The 20,913-nt window shown below is 37.0% G+C and overlaps 1 protein-coding gene across 5 annotated transcripts in view; it reads right to left on the bottom strand.

Annotated features, from left to right (window-relative positions):
- Nucleotides 1–738: 738 nt before the first annotated feature.
- Nucleotides 739–20,913, bottom strand: part of wake (wide awake) — an 80,464-nt gene continuing 60,289 nt past the window's right edge. For 3 of the 5 annotated variants that reach the window (XM_070105656.1, XM_070105655.1, XM_070105657.1), the window contains exons 3-12: nt 12,916–13,115; nt 10,059–11,165; nt 9,654–9,732; nt 7,792–7,895; nt 7,381–7,524; nt 5,467–5,691; nt 4,874–5,080; nt 4,580–4,790; nt 3,745–3,877; nt 739–3,677 (exon numbers count right to left, since the gene is read on the bottom strand). In XM_070105656.1, coding sequence (XP_069961757.1) covers nt 1,200–3,677; nt 3,745–3,877; nt 4,580–4,790; nt 4,874–5,080; nt 5,467–5,691; nt 7,381–7,524; nt 7,792–7,895; nt 9,654–9,732; nt 10,059–11,165; nt 12,916–13,115 — 4,888 coding nt within the window. In that variant the 3' untranslated portion in view covers nt 739–1,199. Of the gene's footprint in view, nt 3,678–3,744; nt 3,878–4,579; nt 4,791–4,873; nt 5,081–5,466; nt 5,692–7,380; nt 7,525–7,791; nt 7,896–9,653; nt 9,733–10,058; nt 11,166–12,915; nt 13,116–14,266; nt 15,489–20,913 lie in introns of those variants that run through there. The other 2 variants (XM_014232498.3, XM_070105658.1) reach the window with 2 other exon arrangements.

Below are 20,913 nucleotides of genomic sequence, written 5' to 3'. Positions count from 1 at the left end.
ATATATATATATATTATGGTGAATCAGTCTAATTTGGGAATGGATTGTATCATGATGCACTTAAAGTTTGGTGGTGTATTGGAATGGGTTTAATAAATGAGCTTGTCGAACATTTTTGACTTTTATATACATATATAAAAGAACATATGTATCATATACAGTTATATTTAAAAAATTAAATTAAATTTTTTAAATTCAAGTGCATGAATATATTTTAAACACACTGTTTCGAAAATAATATTTATGCAACTCAAGAAGATCGATCAGTGAAAATAAAGGGTCCGAATTTTAATAGGACTAAAAAGTGTTACTTTTGGAATTTTAATTGTATGCTTTGAAATATTGTTGTATTAGTACAACTACAACAATAATTATTGAAAGATTTGCTTTCTTGGTTTGCACAATCTAAATATCTTGCCTTTGTATTTATAAATACTTATAGATTATTTATATGATTACATGGAAGTAATGAATTAAGTAATTATAAATGCAACTATTTCGAAAAGTTTTTGATCCAATTTATTTCGGAAGAATTAGCAATAACAAGAAAAAATTAAATTTTTGCAAGTAATTTCAGTAAAAATTATAGCGGCATAAAGCTCTTTTTATTATCGAAGAGTAGAAATTCTGCGGAAATAGTCTTAGTAAATGATAAGATAATTATTGCTACAGAATGCAAAACTTGTAGTTTAGAGGTTAAAGTAGCAGGATATCGGGACAAATAGGAACGACATAACCTTAAAATATTTTAAGTTTATTTCTATTTCGAAAACAATATACCAAAAAAAAAAAATATAAATCTGTTATTTATTGCTTCGGCTAAGCTAACCCCGTTTGCTGGTCAACAGCTTCATCTATATATAGTATAAAATATTCTGAGTTCCCAACGGTACACATTTTAGAAGTATTGTATACAAGTATATATTACTAACACAAATTCATTCTTCTTGCATTCCGAAGGCATGATTAACGACTAGTATTTACTAAGCACCAGCCTACCCCATAACTCATTTATATACTTACAACTAACAAGCTTGTTGGATCAGGTAATGTGATTAAAAAATATACAAGGTGTGGAACTTTACCAACAATAATTTCAAAATTTTAAACATCCCTCGTTCTCCACACGACAGCAGATGCGCAAAGCTCTTTCATATATTAATTGGCTTCTCTTATGCTCACAACTCCTCATACATCACTCAAATCAGATGTGATTTCCGATTTGCATGCTCAATGGCCGCCAGCAGTTCGTGTTTTTGGCGCACGTAGAGTCTGCCCTTGCGCCAGGGGTTTTGCAATTGCAATGGCTTAAAGTCATCACGCAGACAACGTTCGCGTGCGCCTATTACTGCCACCAAGCAGAAGTTCTCTAGCATATCCGCTGTGTAGATAGGTCCGTTATTGCCTTTTAGCACTGCCGCCATATTCAATTGCTTCACGACCAAATTGATCACTTCACGCGCGGTTGTCTTTGGTGTCACGTGCAATTTGAGGCTAGTACCGGACGCCAGTCCCGTATTGTATGCAGTGTAGACTTGTATGATGCCTGAGCTGGGCGCACTGCTCAGAGCGGCGGCATTGGTTGCTTGTTCAGAGGTGTGACTGGATCCACTCGCAGTGTCCTCTTCGCTGCTCTGTCGCGAGAGACTTTTTATGGAGGCAGTTTTTGCAGTTGTAGCTGACGCAGCGGCGGTGGAGGCTTCTTCACTGTTGATAGGCTTTACACCGCTGGGCTGCGCAGCATGAGCTGTTTTTAAGTAGAGAGCTCCATCTCGTAGATTAGCGCTCGAGGCAGCCTTCACTTTGCCACCAATACAATGCTCGATGGCTGATTGGCTGCTAATCTTGGACGTTTTAATGTCATAGTCAGAGCTTGAAGAGTTTTTCAGTGAGAGGTTTGAGCCGGTGGGCAAGTAAGGCGCTGAGCTGGAACAGTGTGTTGCGGTGGCCAAGGATGATGGCGTCGTTACATGCTGTGTAATGTTGGAACTGGTGCGTTTGCGATGCGTGCCTGCGGAATGTGTGTGTTTTGTTCCATCCAAGCTGCCCAGTCCTAGTGTGTCATCGGAACGTGAGGGTGGTATTGCAAAGATCTGTCCGAGTTCGTTGTTACTGCCCAGCGCCGATTCGGCACCCGAATAGTAGCTGCGCGTTGTGTATTGCGATGAGGTTATTGAATCACCGCTATTTTTGCGTAGAGAGACGTCAGAGCTTGTGTAGCCACCCATACTAACTTGTAGCAATTGTTGCGTACCGGCGGAGCTGACAGTTTTACGTGAATCGCTACTGCTCTGCGATTTCGTAGTTGACTGTTGCGTCGGTATAATGTTTGCACAGGAGGTGGGCGTTATAGCGCTACGCCCCAAATTCTGTTCGGACTTGGAATGCTCGGCTGCCAAGCAGTTACTACTGGAGCCCTGTGAATTGGCACCCGGTCCTGGCCAGCTGCCACGTCCGGAACTTTTTGTGTATTTGGCATCACGTGTTGGCGGTTGCAGCAGCTGCTTTTCCACAGCACGTCCCTCCCTGCACTTATCGCTATCACTGCCATAGGCAAGTATGTCTTTCATGACCTCTGAGGATTGTGCGTTTTTGTCGCGTGCAAACGCAATTACGTCCATTAGCCAACGCACGCTCTTCCACACGGCATTCAAGTTCGCTGATAGCTCTTGCAATTTTGCCAAGCGTTCTTTGGCTGTTTGCAGTTCGCTTGTGGAGAAGGCTTCGCGTTGCGAATGTGTGGCTAACGCTGTATCCAATTCCAGTATGCAAGAGAGGCGTGCATATTTTTGTATGATGCCAGGCTGGTAAGTGCGTAGGTGTATCATCTCGAAGGCCTGTATGCTTAGGCTGGCGAGATCGTCGCGTTGTAACAGCAACTCTGACTGTCCAGGCACGGCACAAGCCAGCTCGACGGCCGGACAGATTACTAAAAAACTAATATCTTTGCTGTGCTCAATAACTTCGATGTCATACAGACGATGCGTCTTGGCATCTTCGGGCTTTATATTCATATAAGTGAATAACTTATGCGCAGCATTGGTGAGATCATACAGGAATAAGCGTTGGCCTTCGGTGGTCTCTTCACTACTTGCATTGAATTCCAGCGCCATATTCAAGGGACTATTGCTACGACTGTTGCAGTTTGTGGACTTTTTACGCTTCAGTATTTGCCATTCATCGGCAGTGATGTGACTGTTGTCGCGTACCTTGTAGTGTGGCAGCACATTAGGTGTCTTTACGGGCACCACCACCTGTATCTGGTCCATGGAGCATTGCATTTTGAGATAACCCAAATATAGACCTGGATTTAGACGTTGCGTTGACGTTTGATGGTAGTGTATTTGCTCGCTGATAGACGAGATTAACATCTCACTGATGTTATAGTCCTCCAGCAGTGCGACAATCTTCTTTTGTAGTTTATTTAGCGGCAACCAGCGCGAGTTAAGTATGGAGACGGTTTTCTGACTCTTCACAGACTGTATGCAGGTCAAAACAACTGTGCCATGGGAATCGCGTAGTGGTTTGTAAAAAAGCTGTCCCAAGTCATTGAGACCCAACGTCGATTGCATTTGACAAACCGCGGACAGAAGTTTGGTGCGAAAATGTACGGCGGATGTTAAATTTCGCTCCATATCGGTACGTAAAGACTTCACATCGTCCCAGGTGCAGGCAACCTAGGTTGAGGGGTTCATTAGAAAATAAGATTATTTGTTTTTTAATTTTTAAAGCGGCCGTATTTACTTTCATAAGCCAATGGTAATCACTATATAAGCTGCTCGGATATGTCTCATCTATTTCGATAACGGGCAAGAAGTCTTCACTAGTCACCAGCACTTTGTCCTCACAATAAACAATGCTCGCCAAGTAGATGCCGCTGGTAAGGAAAAAAAGATAATGAGCAATCGTTATTATAAAAGTACCAAGTAATTATTAAGACTGCTTCTGTTTCCACGACAGTCAGGTCAACGTAAACGGATTTTTATCCGTCCATTCTTCAAAATTATTTAAGGATGTTTTCTGCCACTACAACGACAACAACATTAGGGTTTCAGAAAGTAATGATTACTAGCAATACTGTAATATTTGATAGGCTGGATTTTAGATGTTTCTATAAGATATATTGGATTCGTTTTAATAAAATGATTTTTAAGTGTATCATATACATATCTTAGTTTTCAAAGATCTTCACTGATTCTTTCGCCATAATTTACTAGTCGTAAAATATGTCAGTCAGAGCCATCAAAACTATTTTTTTAAATTTAAGCAGATAATTTAAACAAAGTAATGGCATACATAGGTACAACCAGAAATTTGTGGAACTGATCGATTATATCCGATTTCTATCAATAAGTTCATAAACTTAGAGAGCAGATTTTTATGGGAATGTTGTCTTGAAATGCTAGTGAGTACGTAGCTGTTAGACTAGAGCATTTTGTTTTACTCGCTTCACAAAGCTTGATTGAAAGCTACCAAAGCTGTTTGCATCTGACAACACCCAATCAGTTATCTAAATAAGTTCACATTCATTCGATTTAGTCGATCATATTTAATGACAACAAAAGACCGTAATACTTACCGTCTTAAGTGCTTTTGAAATTTCGATGCCACCGAAAATAATTGCTTTATCGTCGTCTTCTTTTTTGGATTGCGTCGCTGTGCCGCACCGACATCTAATGTCAACTCCGATACATCCGCCGGCCGCGCTAAACGTACTGCCGTAAAAAGATTGTCCAAAACACGCTGACGTCCCCCATAACGATCTTCGCGATTATTGAAATCGCGCCAACCTATTCGAAAAAGAAAACAATAACGAAACAAAAAAAAACCAATTAAATGTGGGAACACAAGAGAGCCTCCTGCTTGAGCTTACTTGATGGCACGACGCTTGCAGGCACGGACGTTTTATACGCGCCCCAACCTTTGACATTGCCACAAGCAGCGCGTATGAAGTAGCGGCGTCCTTGCGTCAAGCCGCCAATCTGAAACTGTGTGCCCATATTGCCGTGAAAACTCATCCAGTCGACCAATTCGCGTTCGCCCACAATGTTGCTGAAATCCGCACGAGTCGACCATTGCACTGTGCGTGGGTGTTAGACCCAAATGTTGGTTGGGATTGGTGGGTATTGTGAGTTTGCATTTTGAGGATTGCAGAGTTTATTGTTTTAGTTTACCGGGTTTGCGGTGTCCAATTTGTGGTGCGCCAAATAAACAATGATAAATACATAAGTAGAAAATAAAATAAATATATAAATGAAAATATCGAAAGTAAACAAATCAGTTGCAGCACATGGTTTCGGTTGGACGAGCAAATACCAATGCGTACACAGAGGTAACACCAGTGCAACGGCAAGTGGCGCAATGGTGAGGCAGTAGCGTCTTCACTCAACTGTATGCATTCATATTTTGTTTACCGTTGAGTGCTGCCATTTTTTAGTCTCTTCTTTTTTTTTTTGCTTTGTTTACCTTTGAATTTCGTGGCAATTGCACCTTCGAACGGCTCGAGTATTTGCAGCGCTATTGCGTTGTCGCCCGTCACATCCACCGCCACCGAGGCGGGCGCATCCGGTGGGCGCGTCTGATCCCAGCCGAGCAACAGGCGTCGCAAACCCTTCACGCGTCGCTCCCAATTACCGATTTGCTTTTCGATTTCGTTGCCTGTGCAGCCAGTCACGGAGGAGCCAGTGTTGCCTGTCGCAAGCGTACAAATAAATAAATCAACGAATCATTCAATGACTCAATGAACAAATGAATGCACAATTGAATGGCGATTCGGAGGAGTGGGACGTGCGGATAACCATACATACAAGTACACAGACATACAAATAAAAAAGTGTGGTTAGTTGTGCTCGTAAATTTGCAATTCTAGTTTTAGCATTTCGATTGTTTATTTGGTCCGCCCCAGCGCATCGGTATCCAGCGTCGAGTGACGCCGTTGATTGCATTTCATAGTGGTTCCGGGTAACGCCACACTGCGTGTAAATATTATTCTTATTATGCGGTTGTGTGTGCGCTCATATTTCAATTATGCTGGACATGATCAGCATAACAAATAATTGAATAGCAGAATAGTCAGTGTATCTATCAAGTTAAGTGGCATTTATGGACGAATGCAGGCCAGGCAGCATAAAAGAATAAATTATGTCTCATTGGTACCGAGTGACAAATTTTATTTTTCAAAATAAGATCTGCGAGGATTTCTAATAAAAGCTCTCTTTGATTAATAAGAGCCTGACAGAATGCGAATCGAACAAACAACTGGTATAAATACTGGTGTAATTAAATATATTTAGAATAAAAAGCTCCTGACCACTTTCAAGAGTTATGCTCATACTTTCTCACATCGAAATAATTCTTTTAAAAGGAGAGCAGTGTCCAAAGACAGCGAGCAGAGAAATGGCGAGTCGAGGACACAAGCTCTCTTGTATTGAATTTAACTGCTTAAAGAGTAGACTTCAAAGGGACCGAATAGAGATTGGGCTTCTGAATATGCTAGGAAACAATTTTATGACTCAAATATACCATACTCTGACGGTACCTACCGTTTGACATATGAAAAAGCATTTCTCAAATTAAAAACGAATTTAGTAGTAGTGTGCATTTCTGAGCACGTACGCACTGTTCCCACGTTTCAAGTGTTAGGTAACCGGATGGACTCAGTATTATATTCGGCCAAAGACTTTAAGTTGGTTAGCATTTCTCTAAATTATTGGTAATATTTCCATTGGTTACAACAATACAAAAGGACAATTTAATAGATAGTATTAAAAAATTTAAAATCTACCGTATGTAAGATACTTCATGGAGCTCCAATGAATATGTCAAAACGAAAGCGAAATCAATTATTGATAGTATCTTTTGTACAATTTGTGTTGGTTGGCGCAGAGTTTTGGCGTAAGGTCCCGTTTTCTAACTCTTTTATATTTTCGTCCATAAATGTTGATTTAAATGGAGCTTCGTCTACATTTTTTATCAAAAAAATAAAACACCTTAATTTAATAAATATTTTTTTACATAGGAACAATAAAACTAAATTCCCTTTTTGCTACAGTAAAGTTTTAATAAGTTGCAACACAGTGGCATATATAAATATGTGATATTATCCCACTGATCACAATTAAAAACTAAAAATGAATAAATGTCATTAAAATTGCCTATTGATTACTTATATAAATTATACTTTTATAAATGACAAATAAAATTCTAAAAATCATAAAATTGTATTACTATTCTCCACATGTCCCATTTTCCAATTACTAATGCATTACACGTACATACATTTAAATACACTTTTGCACATAATTCACCCATTTTGCCTGGTATGCAACTTAAAACAAACAATAGTTGCACATTGACTTTAAAAGTGTGATGAAAACTTACCGATAATAATACTGGATATGGACGGTCGTGATGCAAATGTGGGTTGACAAAGCCCACCATCCGATGTGCCACTCAAGTCCTGTATACGAGACTCAGCATCTTTGAGCAGACCATTCAATTTGTTTCCGATGGTATCTGAAGAAACTGACAAAGCAATAAAAAAAATGTTATTTTTAAAGGATGATAAAATAAATACTAAATAATATTAAGTTTTCGAAATTTGCTAATTTAATTTTTAATTTATCATAGAAGAACTATCCTTTTCTCGAAATGCACTATATGACTCGTTTTTATACTGTTTTAAAACTATTATTTTAAAAATTATTGGCCTACATTTAGGAGAACATTGAATAAGCGTCAAGATAAAGATAAAAAAATCAAAATAATCATATATACATATATTCTACTCACATTGTGTACCCTCAATTGCGCCATGTTGCAGCAGCATTTTGGTCATCGAGCGATTATTGCTGAGAACAGCAACATCCAATGCTGACAGTCCATCACTATTTATGCTGTTGTTGAAAATGTAAACGAAAAAATATATATAAGTATGACTTAGTAAAAATTAGAAACTATAATTGAAACAGAAAAGAAATTATTCGAAAAGCAGATTTAGAGATGTACTGAAGACTCACTGACTACTAGAACCTATCGTTTTATATTTTTTACTCTCCTTTGTTTTGATTATGCTATGTTATTTTGCTAATATTATACCATTCCCTTTTTCTCGCTACTCTCTTCGAAAAAAACCGATTTACCTCCTATCAATAGAGCCGAGAGACCTGTGTTTCTATAAAATTTGAATCAATATGTTAAATATTGGAAACTGCTTCGAATAAAGCACAAGTGTATGTAAAGGGGCTTTATAAACGCTTTGACTATTTGTGGTCAATTGGCAATCACATTTTGACAACTGACACACGTCAATCGTTCGGGTTGGCTGATAGACATTTCCTACTAGTACTACGCTTGGCAGGGAGACAGCTATATGCAGCCGAATTGTAAGTTAACTCTTGTTGCTCAAAGTCAAATCCAGCGTAAATACCGCAACCAGCTGATATGTACTCATATCTTAATGTTTACAAAGGAGTCGTCAATATTTGTGGCTTAAATGCTAGTGCTGCAGCTGGCAGCATTATCCATTTGTCTTGTTTATGTTCTCTTTTGCTTACCATAAGGGAAAGAAAAAAAACGTATTAAGATAGTGTATGAAAATAATACCAAAATCGTCAGTTAGTGTGCAGAAATTGACAATATAATTGTATCGATCCCATTTAGTAGAAATGTATAGATTCAGGTTATATTAAATTTGTAATAGAGAGACACTTTTTATTCCAAATTCCATTTGATAAACTCTTGTCTTAACATCTTACAAAACCACACAGCTTAACCTCATTTTTATGAACTTTATCATTTTTCAGGCCTTTTTTATTAAGAAGAAGTCTAAGATTATAGGTCAATATGACCCTAAGAGTTAAAAGTAAAAAGACAACAACAGTCGATTTAAATTGATATAATTTATATACTACTTATATACATAACTAACATGTAAGGCAAGATTCAGTTTAAGTGAACGGAGGAGTTTTTGCAGAATACTGCATTCTTTAGAACTAAGGATTAGTTAACAATTTGTTACTGGTTGGGAGATCAGTTTTTTCGGGGCAATTTCAATCAATTCTAAACATAAAAATTCAATGGACTTCGGACGACTTCAAATTTTTTTTTCGATTGCACCGAAGCTAGAATACCTTTCACAAGTAAAAAACTTTTCTTACAAAACTTAGATTTTGTGCGGAGATACCAACGTGGCCTTGAACAATAATAGATGCTAAATTTCGTGAAGCTATCTTGTCAAAAGGAAAATTTTTCTATATAAAAACTTGATTTTCATCCTTCAGTTTGTATGGCAGCTATATGCTACCGGATCACTAATCTAAAATATGTGGAGATAACAGGGTTGTCTGTGAAAATATTCTATCCAATATTTCATGAAAATGTTTCTTCAAATACGAAAGTTGTACATACAAAGATTTGATTCGTTCCGCTATATACTATAGTGGTCCGATTAGAAAAATTTGTTCGAAGATTTTAGTGTTGCCTCAAAAATAATCTTTGCCGAATTACGTCAAGACATTTTGACAAAGTTGTCCATAGTGGTCCGATATCGGCGATTCCGACAAATGAACTTTCATAAATCAACCTAAGCCTTACTTTTTTCCATATACATTAATAAGGGTGTTAATTTCAGAGCGATTGGTAATGTTACAAACCTATTGACATCCACATCGGTTGATTCTAGAATTGTGCGCGCCTTGTCGAGATGTCCATGTTCTACTGCGGAAAACAGTGCTAAAGAAAAAAATAGAAGTAACATGATAAAGGTTAGTTAATTACCCATAAACGTATAAATATATAAAAAGTATAACATATACAAATGTGAAAGTTAGATGCATACAAAATTTATTTTTAAGGTTAGTGAAAGCGCAGTGTTCGTTGCATAAAAGCTGCTCAACAGTTGGCGGAGAAGAAGAAGCAGCAGACTAAATACCCTTACTTATTAGGTTAGTAAGCTCATATGACAATTTTTTCAGTTAAGTTAAATTAAAGGATTAGTTGACTCTACTTTACATTTGTTTATTTCTAAAAACGTATTGCCTACTTTTAGGCTAGCCTACCATGTTGATGTAAATTGATCTGATTCAATTTGTCCAGCTGCGCTTGAGCCAACTTTAATTGTTTCTTCGACATTTTATTGCGATACGGCGTGTTGCCGCAATTGCCGGCGCCGACATTGGAGATAAAACCATTGGTGCTGATGCTGCTGTCGCCGTTGATTTTCGTCCGCACAAATGCCGACTGTCGGTAAATGGCTAAATTCGGCGGTTTCAGTGCCAACTCCAGTGATTCGTTCGCATTTATTTTCGGTTGTTTGGACGTTAGTGTCGCCAGCGGTTGTGCGGCCACAGAGTTACGCGCTTGACGTGCTACACTCAGGCCACTACTAGGACCATTGCTGTGCTGCTTGTCCGCAGTCATTCTCAAAATTTTATTGCTATTGCCGTTGTTGTTGTTGTTGTGATGACTGTTATTATTATTGTTGGTGTTGGTGACACTTATTGGCATTGTTGTTGCCATTTTTACCGCATTGCTCGCTATCGCTGTTGTTGTTGTTGTTTTTGTCGCTGCTGCTGCTATATTATTTACGCCCGTTTGCGGCAATAGAAATTCCATTTCACGCAAATCGTTGGACGTACACGAGATGGCCGTGCGTATCTTGGCTACAGCAACATTTTGCGTCCATTGCTCAGACCAACGGAATGTATTCGCGGCATCACAGCCATTATCGTCGCTATTTTCACCACTCACCGATACTAACAGCTGTGTTGAGTTGTTGTTATTGTATGGCTGCTGCGCTACTTGTTTGGCTGGCGCACGTATCGTGCTGTAGTATTGTTCTTCGGGGTTATCACTTCTATTTCGATTGTTATTGTTATGGTTATTGTTATTACTACTACTGTTGTTATTATTGTTATTGCTACTGAATTTGCTGTGCGTAGACGCTGCACGTCTCAACACCACAACGTTGTCGGCATCTGCATCGACAAAGCCGCCATTGACATTATCAGCATCATCATTGTCAGGTGTGTTATCAATGAAGTAGTAGCTACTGCCTACACCACCACTATCTTCTTCTTCTTCCTCTTGCGCCTCTTGACGCTTATCGACACGCGCTTTACGCCAAGTCGCACGATCGAGCGTTAAACTATGCGGCAGAATATTGTCTTTGTGGTTACAAAACAACAAATTCGATATGAAGAGATAACGAAAAGTAAAGTAAAAAAATATATGTTTAAATTAAATTTCAAAAACTATAACATTGGAAGCAATTAAATTGGCATAATGAAATGATAACGGTAAAGCGGAAACAAAAAGCAGATAAAAGAAAGTATACTAAAAATTATAGTTAAATTTATAAAACTTAAGTAAAAAAATGTAAGCGCTAAACTAGGCTCAGTTAGACAATACCACAACCTAACTTTTCCAAAAGAAGAATTAGCAGATAAATGTAGCTGAAAATATATGTACTCGTATGTTTTCAATTAAGAATTTAGGAGAAGAAATTCAGTCAGCCAGAAAAGCAGTATACACCAAGCAGTAATAAACTTGCAACGCCATTAAGCGATTTTAGAAATAAATTAAATTTAGTTCAAGAACTAAGTTTGAGTTTTATTTACAGTTTTGTTGTATTTGATATGAATAAAAAAAACCCAATCGGTTACAAATGTTTAGTTGGATTGGTACATTCTTTTTATGTCAATGAATGTGGGTTTGGCAGCAGGCATAAGAGATGCCAACGTCCTCTGCTATATTTTTGATAAAAACACGACTACTTTCAAGCGCTGTCTCTTTAAATTTTTGGATGTTATAGTCATTAACAGAGGTGGATGGACGACGCGCATGAGGCAAGTTTTTGATGACTTCATGACACATGACATTCACTGAATGTTTTGTGTCATTCAAATATTTCTGTTCATAATAAAGTGAATCCTCAAACCACTTCTGCAACATTTTTAACGATTCCAATGTCATGATTCCATTGGAAATACAAAATGTCAAGCAAATTCGTTTTTAATGCGTAGATCACACTTCACACGAACATAAAAAAAAATTCTAGCAATCTGGGAAAAAAATTATTATCGATTCGGTTTGCGTACGCGATTTAAACAGACCACTGCTAGTCAATTTTGATCTTGTGTATAAACAAAAATTTTTTTTTTGATTGTATTGATGGTATTGATGAGCTATAAATATAGATAGTAATTCATTTTCGTTTAAAAAAATTGATAATCTCAATTATATTCATCTAAAGAAATTATCCCATTTTCTCACTGCGTGCAATTATCTTGAACATATTTCCCTATCAATTTATTATAAATGAACTATTGAAACACTTGTAAATAATAATGCGTAAATGTTTTGAAGCCACTGTAGCAATACAATAACAAAACATAGGCAAAACATACCTCACAGCTTGCATCATATGAATGCATACGTAAAATATTTCCCTTATTTGCTTGATTATTTGTAATTATGTATCTAGATTATTAAGGGTGCAGGATTGTGGACTTGTGTTAAATTAATAATATAAAGTATATATGTATGTAAGGATGTGTGCGCGTTTGGATGTGATGCATTCATTTAGATATGAGCAATTCAATTTAATCGATGAACAATGCGGTTGCCAATTAAAACCAAAACTCAACACCACTTGCATGTAAAGGAATCCAGCTTCTAGTGAAGTGGATGAATATATGTGGGTAAATGAATATGTAAAATTTTGTGAGAAATAAGGCCGAAAGAGTAATTATGAGCATGTAATTTATGATTTATTGGCGTGTGAGTGCTTTAGTTAGCGTGAAGGTTTCTTTTTTGTATATTTTTTTATTAGAAATGCTTTGCTATTTTTATTGTTGTCCACAGAGTTCGACTTTGTACCACTGGTATATCCCTATTATAGGTATTTCTCCTTACCATTACCCGCATGCGCGCTTGTCTGCGTCTGACCCTTTTTCGTCGCCCGTGACGCACGGACATCGCAGCTGGTTGTTTGGCAGAAACGACTCAACTCGTTGAGCGTGTGAAAGGACTTTTGGCGTAATAGTGCGCCGGGCGAGCGCAGACAACCGCCAATTGGTAGATTCTTGAAAGTTTTATTTTCATTGTTATAACACCTGTAAAGAATATATGGATCGATGGAGGATGTGTAGATAGATTTCGATTTACTTATAAATATATTATATATAATATATATATATAAAAGATCTCTAAAAATTTTATGAAATTAAAACTTTATGTACTGAAATCAGGAAAAGCATTAACCAGAGTTAACTTTTAGCAGTTTTAGCCTCTCTGGGTAAATTTTATCATATTTGACCTTATCTATGTCTAATATGAACATCCTTTGTTCTAATAAAATAAAATATTTAGAAGTATGATTTAAGGTACCGCGAATAAGTGATCATAAATTTTTCTGATTTCCTATAGAATTTATTCCTTTTTCTATGAAAACTTGTACGAAAATTAAGTAATTTGGTCCTTGAAAAAGTTTTACTACCTACGCGACTAACTTATGTGTAAAAAATTGCCTACATTTTGGCGCGGCAAATTAGAATATTGCTATCCAATATAAACAAGTTCTTAACCATAAAAGATTAGCCAACAGCTGATTAATTGAGCACAATATATTTATATAAGTTGCAAATGAATAGTCTGGTTGAGATCTAAATGAAATAGAATAAATAAAGAAAACATTGTGGTTCCACCGAAAATAAAATTCGAACTGGTAACTACTATATATAGCCAAATAAATCATTTCTGGCGTTGAGTTTATGATATAATATACTTTCTAACAACTTGGAGCGCCAGTTGGAACCATCAAGATGTAACAGGGGCTTCGTCAACGGTCATTAATTCGGTTATCTGTACAAATTTAGAGGTTATGTTGGGCGAAGTTTATAACTTAATACACTTTTGTAATAGGCAGAATGATATCCGGTATTTAAGTATTATGGTAAACTGCAGAGGATTGACGCTGAAGTTAAAAATAACCTTAATTATTATTTTTTTCATATTATAGATATATAGAAATTTTTTAGAAAGTTAATAACTGATTTCGCAAAAGTCGAATTTGAACGAATATTATTTGTTAAGAATGCACTAAAGAAACATTTTTGTCAACCCAATTGAGTACTTGCACTTTAAACTATTATGACACAGAGAACACCCACTCACGCACACACAATCTCACAAAAAATAACTGCTGCTCTTTCATGTAACATATCTACGAAATTTTACACGTATTGTATTATATTGGTACACCTACGACTATTCAGGTACGGCACCGGTTTCCTTATTGTCGCCGTGCGCATGCGCGTTGTACCATAAATTCCATCGCTACAGATTTGCAGTAAATTTTTCTCCTCGAAATTTTGCTCTTGACCGTCAGGCACGGCCATTGTGGCCTGCGCCGCTATATCCGTCCAATATGTCGACTTTTGATTTGCTATTGTTGTAGTTGCGGTCGCCTTCACCGATGCCACTGTCACTGACACTTTACCAGCGGCTTTCAAATCCGCACTGTGTTGCTGTTCACTTAGATATTTCAGACAATATGACTCGGGTATTTGTAGCAATTTGCATGCTTTGCGCGGTACACGTAACTGGGCGGCTAAAAAGTTTGTCTTTGCCGCGCGACCACTCAGCGGCAGTCCCGCCATGAGCCGTTCAATTTCAGCGGTTTTACATTCGTAACGATGCGTTGCAGCACTGCAGTCTTGCGGTTCATATAATTGCAGCGTTGTTGTGGCAACTCCGGTTGCATCATCATCGTCCACTTGATGAACATGTCGTTGTCGCTGCATTGGTCTTGTCAGCGCCGCAACCGAATCCAGTTCGTCAAGCAGACGCGCTGCTGTTGCTGTTGTTTTGTTGGCGGCTGTGACGTTATCGCTGCACTTGCGTGCGCGTAAACTCAAGTGGGTGTGCAATTTGAATGGTGATTGAAAAGCGTTTTGTCGTGTCTGATGCAGTTTATCTTTGAGCAGGCGGAAGGAGGTGCGCATCGAGCGCGAACGTAGCAATGAGTTAAAAGCGTCACTGACTGGCGGTGGCGAATCGGTGGCATCAACGAACTCACTATTGGTTAGTGTAACATCAGAGTCAGTCTCCTCTGCGCCGCTCTGGCGATGATGCGAAAGATTTTCTTTTTGTAGTTGTTTGTGTTTGTGCTTTCGCCGTGCATCCTTCCTATGGCTGAGCAATTTGACATAAGCGCGATTAGCTCGACGGCGTTCCATTGCTTTGTGTTTCAAATCACAACACCAAAGTACATAAAGTAACTACATCACAGCTTGTGTTTACAACTAAATGAAAATTCTTAAATAAACGTTGAAACCAGGGCGCGCATGCGCTATTAACGATAATTTCCACTAGAAAATCACACACAATAATATTTAGACGGGTTTGAAAAACAAGCGACGCGTACGTTACAAAAACCGAAACTAAATCAGCGTTCAGGCTGACAAACGTTTCAACCCTCAGCTTAGAGACTACATTGGTTTTGCAGTCAGAGGGAAATCAGTGAGTCAATAACATCATATATCACTTTCTGGTTGCATATATAATATATGTGCTGAAGTGTAGTGCGCTGTTAGGGTAGGTATGCGTATCCTATGCTTTAGGCGCTCTCTTCTTTACTCTCTCATTTCAAATTTTCATAGCGAGCAACGCGTAGCAAAAACAAAACAATTTAATACTCTTACTCTTTACTATGCAATTTGGTTCGTAGTTTTACCTGTGCCTTGAGGAGTCCCTTATTTATTTCAAAACAATTGAATACAGACAAATATAAACGAATATGTCGTCTAAAAATAAGTCTCAAACTCACTACAACAAACACATGTGTATGTATTTTACCTGTGCGCTTTTGTGAAAGATCAGTTAAAATATCCCAGTTTTGAACCATTTGAAGTAGAAGGGAAATTTTCCTTCTCGTAGTAGTAAATATTAATGGGAATTCGTTATACACTGGGAGAAATCGCAAAGTACATAAAATATTTAAAAATTAAAAATATTTTGGATTATAAATATACATACATATCTATTGAGACTGAGACAGTTTTGAGATTTTGATATTATAGAGCGGTATATAGTAAGAATATGGCATGCTTACTGAAAATGGAAGAGTTGTTTCCCACGAATGTACTTAATTTGTTAGGTTCTCGTATTTGAATGAAAGATATGGCTAATGCTAAGCTTAGAAAGAGAGAGGGGTCGTCAATCCATAACGACCTACACAAAAGGAAGAGTCATGTGGGTTATAGATTATTTAATCAGGAAATTAACATCTTTCTGATTTTGTTTTCTAGATAAATTATTTTTGCATACATTTGCGAAGATCGCCGTGATTGAGTATTATATTAATTTATTTATTGAGCGGTCTTATTCTAAATAAAGCCGAGGCGAGTCTGTCCGTCGATTGTGAAAGATCTAGTACTATTTTAACTATACACAACCTTTGAAAGTGCCAATCAATCGATAGTAAAAGTTATTTTGAGCTGTAGACGCAAAAGCGGCAAAAGACACCCCAGCTTTTCTATTTGCACAGTGCACGGGGACAAACTACATACCAAGTAGCTGAGAAATCGTATCGTTTCTATAAGATGGAGCCACTTATATTTAAAGCATATGTTTGTAATTAGCACTTCCGATCATACCTGCCGCATGAGTACTGAAGACAATCAACAAGATGGCTGTTTTCAGAAACAGTGAGGAAAATTTCGCCTAAAGGGCTGAATCGATCTACTTGAAACTTTCACACGACCTTATTATACATATTCGTCAGTTTTTAAGCGAAGGAATACGAGTTATGATAATATTTTCGATTTTTAAGCCACTCTGAAGTGTGAAATGTACAAAAAACTACTTTTTTTGGGAAGCCGCAATTTTGTCAATAGGCAAAATTTTGGCTAAACCTTCGATTATTGCCTGTATTCATCTATATTAATAACTCATTTTATTTGGTTTTTGGAATTTATATTGTATAAAATAATCATAACAAGTAAGAAAGGGCTAAGTTCGGGTGTACCGATCATTTTATACTCTTGCAACTGAAGTTCGAAAATATGACGACTAAGGGAATTATTGACCCGATTTAACCCATTTTTGACATACAGACACATTATTATGAGAAACGAATTCTCGTATTTCACATACTGAGGTATTTTCGGTAAAATTCGGTTCTAGAGGCTTGAGTAGTTTTAGTCCGATATAGACATTTTTAAGGTGGCACACCTCAAAGTTACTATTCGTGCAAAGTTTTATTCGTATACATTGATTAGTTCTTGATTTGTATACTGGAAAGAGAAATAATCAGATGGAATTTAAAATTGTGTTATATGGGAAGTAGGCATGGTTTTCCGCCTGATTTCGCCCATTTTCGCACTGTAATGTAGGAATGTTAGGATGACATTACCGATTGAATTTGGTTGAAATCGGTTCAGTAGGTCCCGGAATGGGTTTTCACCCGAATGTGGGCGGTACCACGTCCATCGTTCAAATTAAACTTTTATAAGTTTATAAAGGCCCCAGCTACATTCGTCCGACTTCAGGCCTAAAGATTTCGAATATTTTGTAGTACAAAAAATCAAAAGGGTCCTAGTTTAAAAAAAATATATTTTTTCTTTAAAATGTCGGCAACTGTTCAAACTCATATATATTCATTTTCAAGTGCAGCTACTTTTAACTTATCATTGTATTTATAGCACAAAATCACGTCCGTTGAATAAAATAACATATTCACACAGTCAATTAAGTAACTAATCCCTTAAATTGGGATAATATACATTCATAAATAAACAAATGAATATATGTATGCAGTTGTATATACATATCTACATACACATGTAAAAGTCTGCATATAAATAATTATCAATATATGCGTTTATAAGTATGCATGAATGAATGCAGACTATTTTCATAAACAATCAGACTGTGTAAATTGCTCCATCATTTAGTCAAATAAACATAAACACACATACTATACAAAGGCATGTATGTGTTTATGTGTGCGTATGAGCATACTGTGATAATAGCCGGCAAATCACAAACGTCTTGTCTGCTCCATAAACGTTTCATAATTCATATAAATTTCTTTGGAATTCCACAGAGTTTAAGAGCAGCAGCCAGTCAAAATCAATTCAAACGTATTTATTGCAATCTTGTATACATATACTTGTGTATATGTTTACAGGTATGTGTGTATGAGTTTGCATATGCTTGCAGCTAGTTTCCTTTACTAAATTTGCTTTATTATTTAAGTTAATTGCCATTTCCTTATTCAAATCGGACAGCACAGCTGGTGCGTGCTCGCCAATTCGCCCACAACACACACACATACAAGTACAATGTACCCATACTGATATGCATGTGTGTGTGACGAGCTTAAGACTGACTGGATTCATAATGGTTGGAGGCGAATTTGGGGTGAACGAAGGTCATGTTTGTCTATTTCATTAAGACTTGCTAGTTTAACTGTGATTACTTGTCTTATTTTTATAGGTGTGCTTAGTGCAGGATGGGTATTTGAAATGCATATTTAGGTTTATAGTAGTAATTTTTATACTTTGAACAGGGTAAATGAAGTTTTTCACAAAGTTTGTAGCAACTAGAAAGTTATGTCGAAGACCCTTTAAGGGTCTCTCAGTTTTTGGAATATCGGGCTGAAATCTTGCACATGTCCTTTTCATCCCAAGAAGCTGCCATCGGACTACTACTGCATATAGCAGCCATACAAACTGTTCAATGCAAATCAAGCCCTTGTATGGAAAACTTTTTATTTAACAAAATATTTTCACGAATGCCGACACAGATTATTGTCGAAGGTAGCGCTTTAATCTTCGATCAAATTGATCAGATCGGTTCACTATATTATATAGCTGCCACACAAACTGACCCTTCCAAATCAAGTTTTGTATTGAAAACTTTTGTGTTGAACAAACTATCTACATGAAATTGGCATAGATTATTGCCTTACAACCTCCTAATATATTATTCCGATCGGACTACTCTAGCATACAGCTGTCATATAAACTGACCGTTCAAAGTTATGTCCTTGTTTGGAAAACTTTTTTATTTAACAAGATATCTTAACGAAATTTGACATGCATTATTCTCTAAGCCAATGGTATAATCTCCGAACAAATTTTTCGGATCGGACTACTTTAGCATATACAAAGATGCCTTACAAACTGACCGATTTTGTACGAAAATTTTTTTATTTGTAAAGCGTATTATAGCTTCGGTGTAGTCCAAATTAAATTTTGTTGTTGTTTTTGATTACCTGCAAATATAATATATAGGTAGAGCAAATTGTGTAGTGAGTATCATCCTCCATCAGACGTGGCACAACGTTGTCTTACATTTATTTAATAAGAGTGAAAATTCAACGGAAACACCAATTGGACTCGCTTGACGTTGCGCTTAAGCCAGTCTGTGTGGTTCCTCTAACTAAGCAATCATAAGCCACCCGCATTCAAGGTTTCACAGTTTACACAGAAGAGCGGATGAGTTTGATTTCCAGCAAAATTATGCGCATATATGCACACACACATACATACATTTATGTTTTGGTACATACATAAGCGTGCATAAATATATGTATGTATGGATATATATCACTGTTGAGTTGTGACCCCATAATCTTCTCGGTGATTATGCAAATCCAGCCTGTAACACAACATTTCAACAACATTAGATGTCTTCCTATCGCCTGCTTACCATCTCTCTATCTCTCCATGAACTTGCTGCAATACATACAGACATACATATATGTACATACATTTATACTGACAAATCTATTTTGGTCATTTTATGGTTGAAAAGTCTAAGTCAGTAGATTACGCGGGTTTCGGGTGTCTGCGCGTTGACAGCATTTTTGTTTCATCATCAATAAATCTAATGGATTATGCTAGCGAATCAAGTGAGCAGTCAAGCAACTGAATAACTGAGCGAATGTGCGTGCAATGGTGCGAGTAGTACAACGTAAAGGCGACTGGCAGCATGCAGCACTTGTGTTGACTTGCCGATGAGTAGTTTGCGAAAAGTAACTTAGGGTATTAACTGTCTTTAATCAGATATGCAAATCACTCAAACAACATACATACATATGCATGGTATATAGAGCGCAAGCTTTGCAAAAGTATAACTGCGAATTTAGGTTAGGGCCATCTGATTTGAGTTGATAATTTGTCTTCTTACGGTAAATTGGAAACCTAAAAGGCAAAAAAACTTTTTACCGCCATAATTTGAGGCCCTATGTTGGTAGGTTGCTCAAAATGTGTGATATTTTAATGAAGTGGATACGTTTTCTTAAAAATTTTAAAATCATATTAATGGTTTAGCGCTCAATATGAATGAAGTTGGTCTAGAGTTGGGTGTGAACCTAATTTAGCTAATATAATGATTTCTGATCCTTTGGTTAACGTTTTCCACATCAACGCAATGTATTAATTCTAGACTTTTTAGTTGAGTTTATATCGCATATATCTCGTTTAAAGATGATTTTATTATAATTTTAGCTGACGCGAAGTAAAATATAGTAATAAAACTAAGTGAGTCTATGACGTATAATATATCTTAATTAAATACCAAATTGGATTGAAATCCTTCTACGATTTCGATCGTATAATGAATATTGAATGATTTCGAACGATTTTTAATAGAAAGTTTTGCCAACACTAAAACGACTAATAAATTATAAACTAGATGTAAGGACCACACTAGTGTACCTGATAACTAGTTGTTGTGTTTTTCGTGAGCACCTGCCTGTACGGCCGAACCTCACGGTGCTCAAAAGCACAGCGGATCAATATAATGCGTTGATCGCGCCCCAAACAATCCAAGTTATATGCAAGCATTAAAAGTAAATAATGCAATCTAGCAAGCATCATTTGGTTCGAATTGGTAAGGTGG

This window comes from Bactrocera oleae, chromosome 2, assembly GCF_042242935.1.
Source record: "Bactrocera oleae isolate idBacOlea1 chromosome 2, idBacOlea1, whole genome shotgun sequence".
Classification (NCBI taxonomy): domain Eukaryota; kingdom Metazoa; phylum Arthropoda; class Insecta; order Diptera; family Tephritidae; genus Bactrocera; species Bactrocera oleae.
Note: the sequence above shows the minus strand (reverse complement) of the source record. Positions and strands in the feature narration are given on the sequence as shown.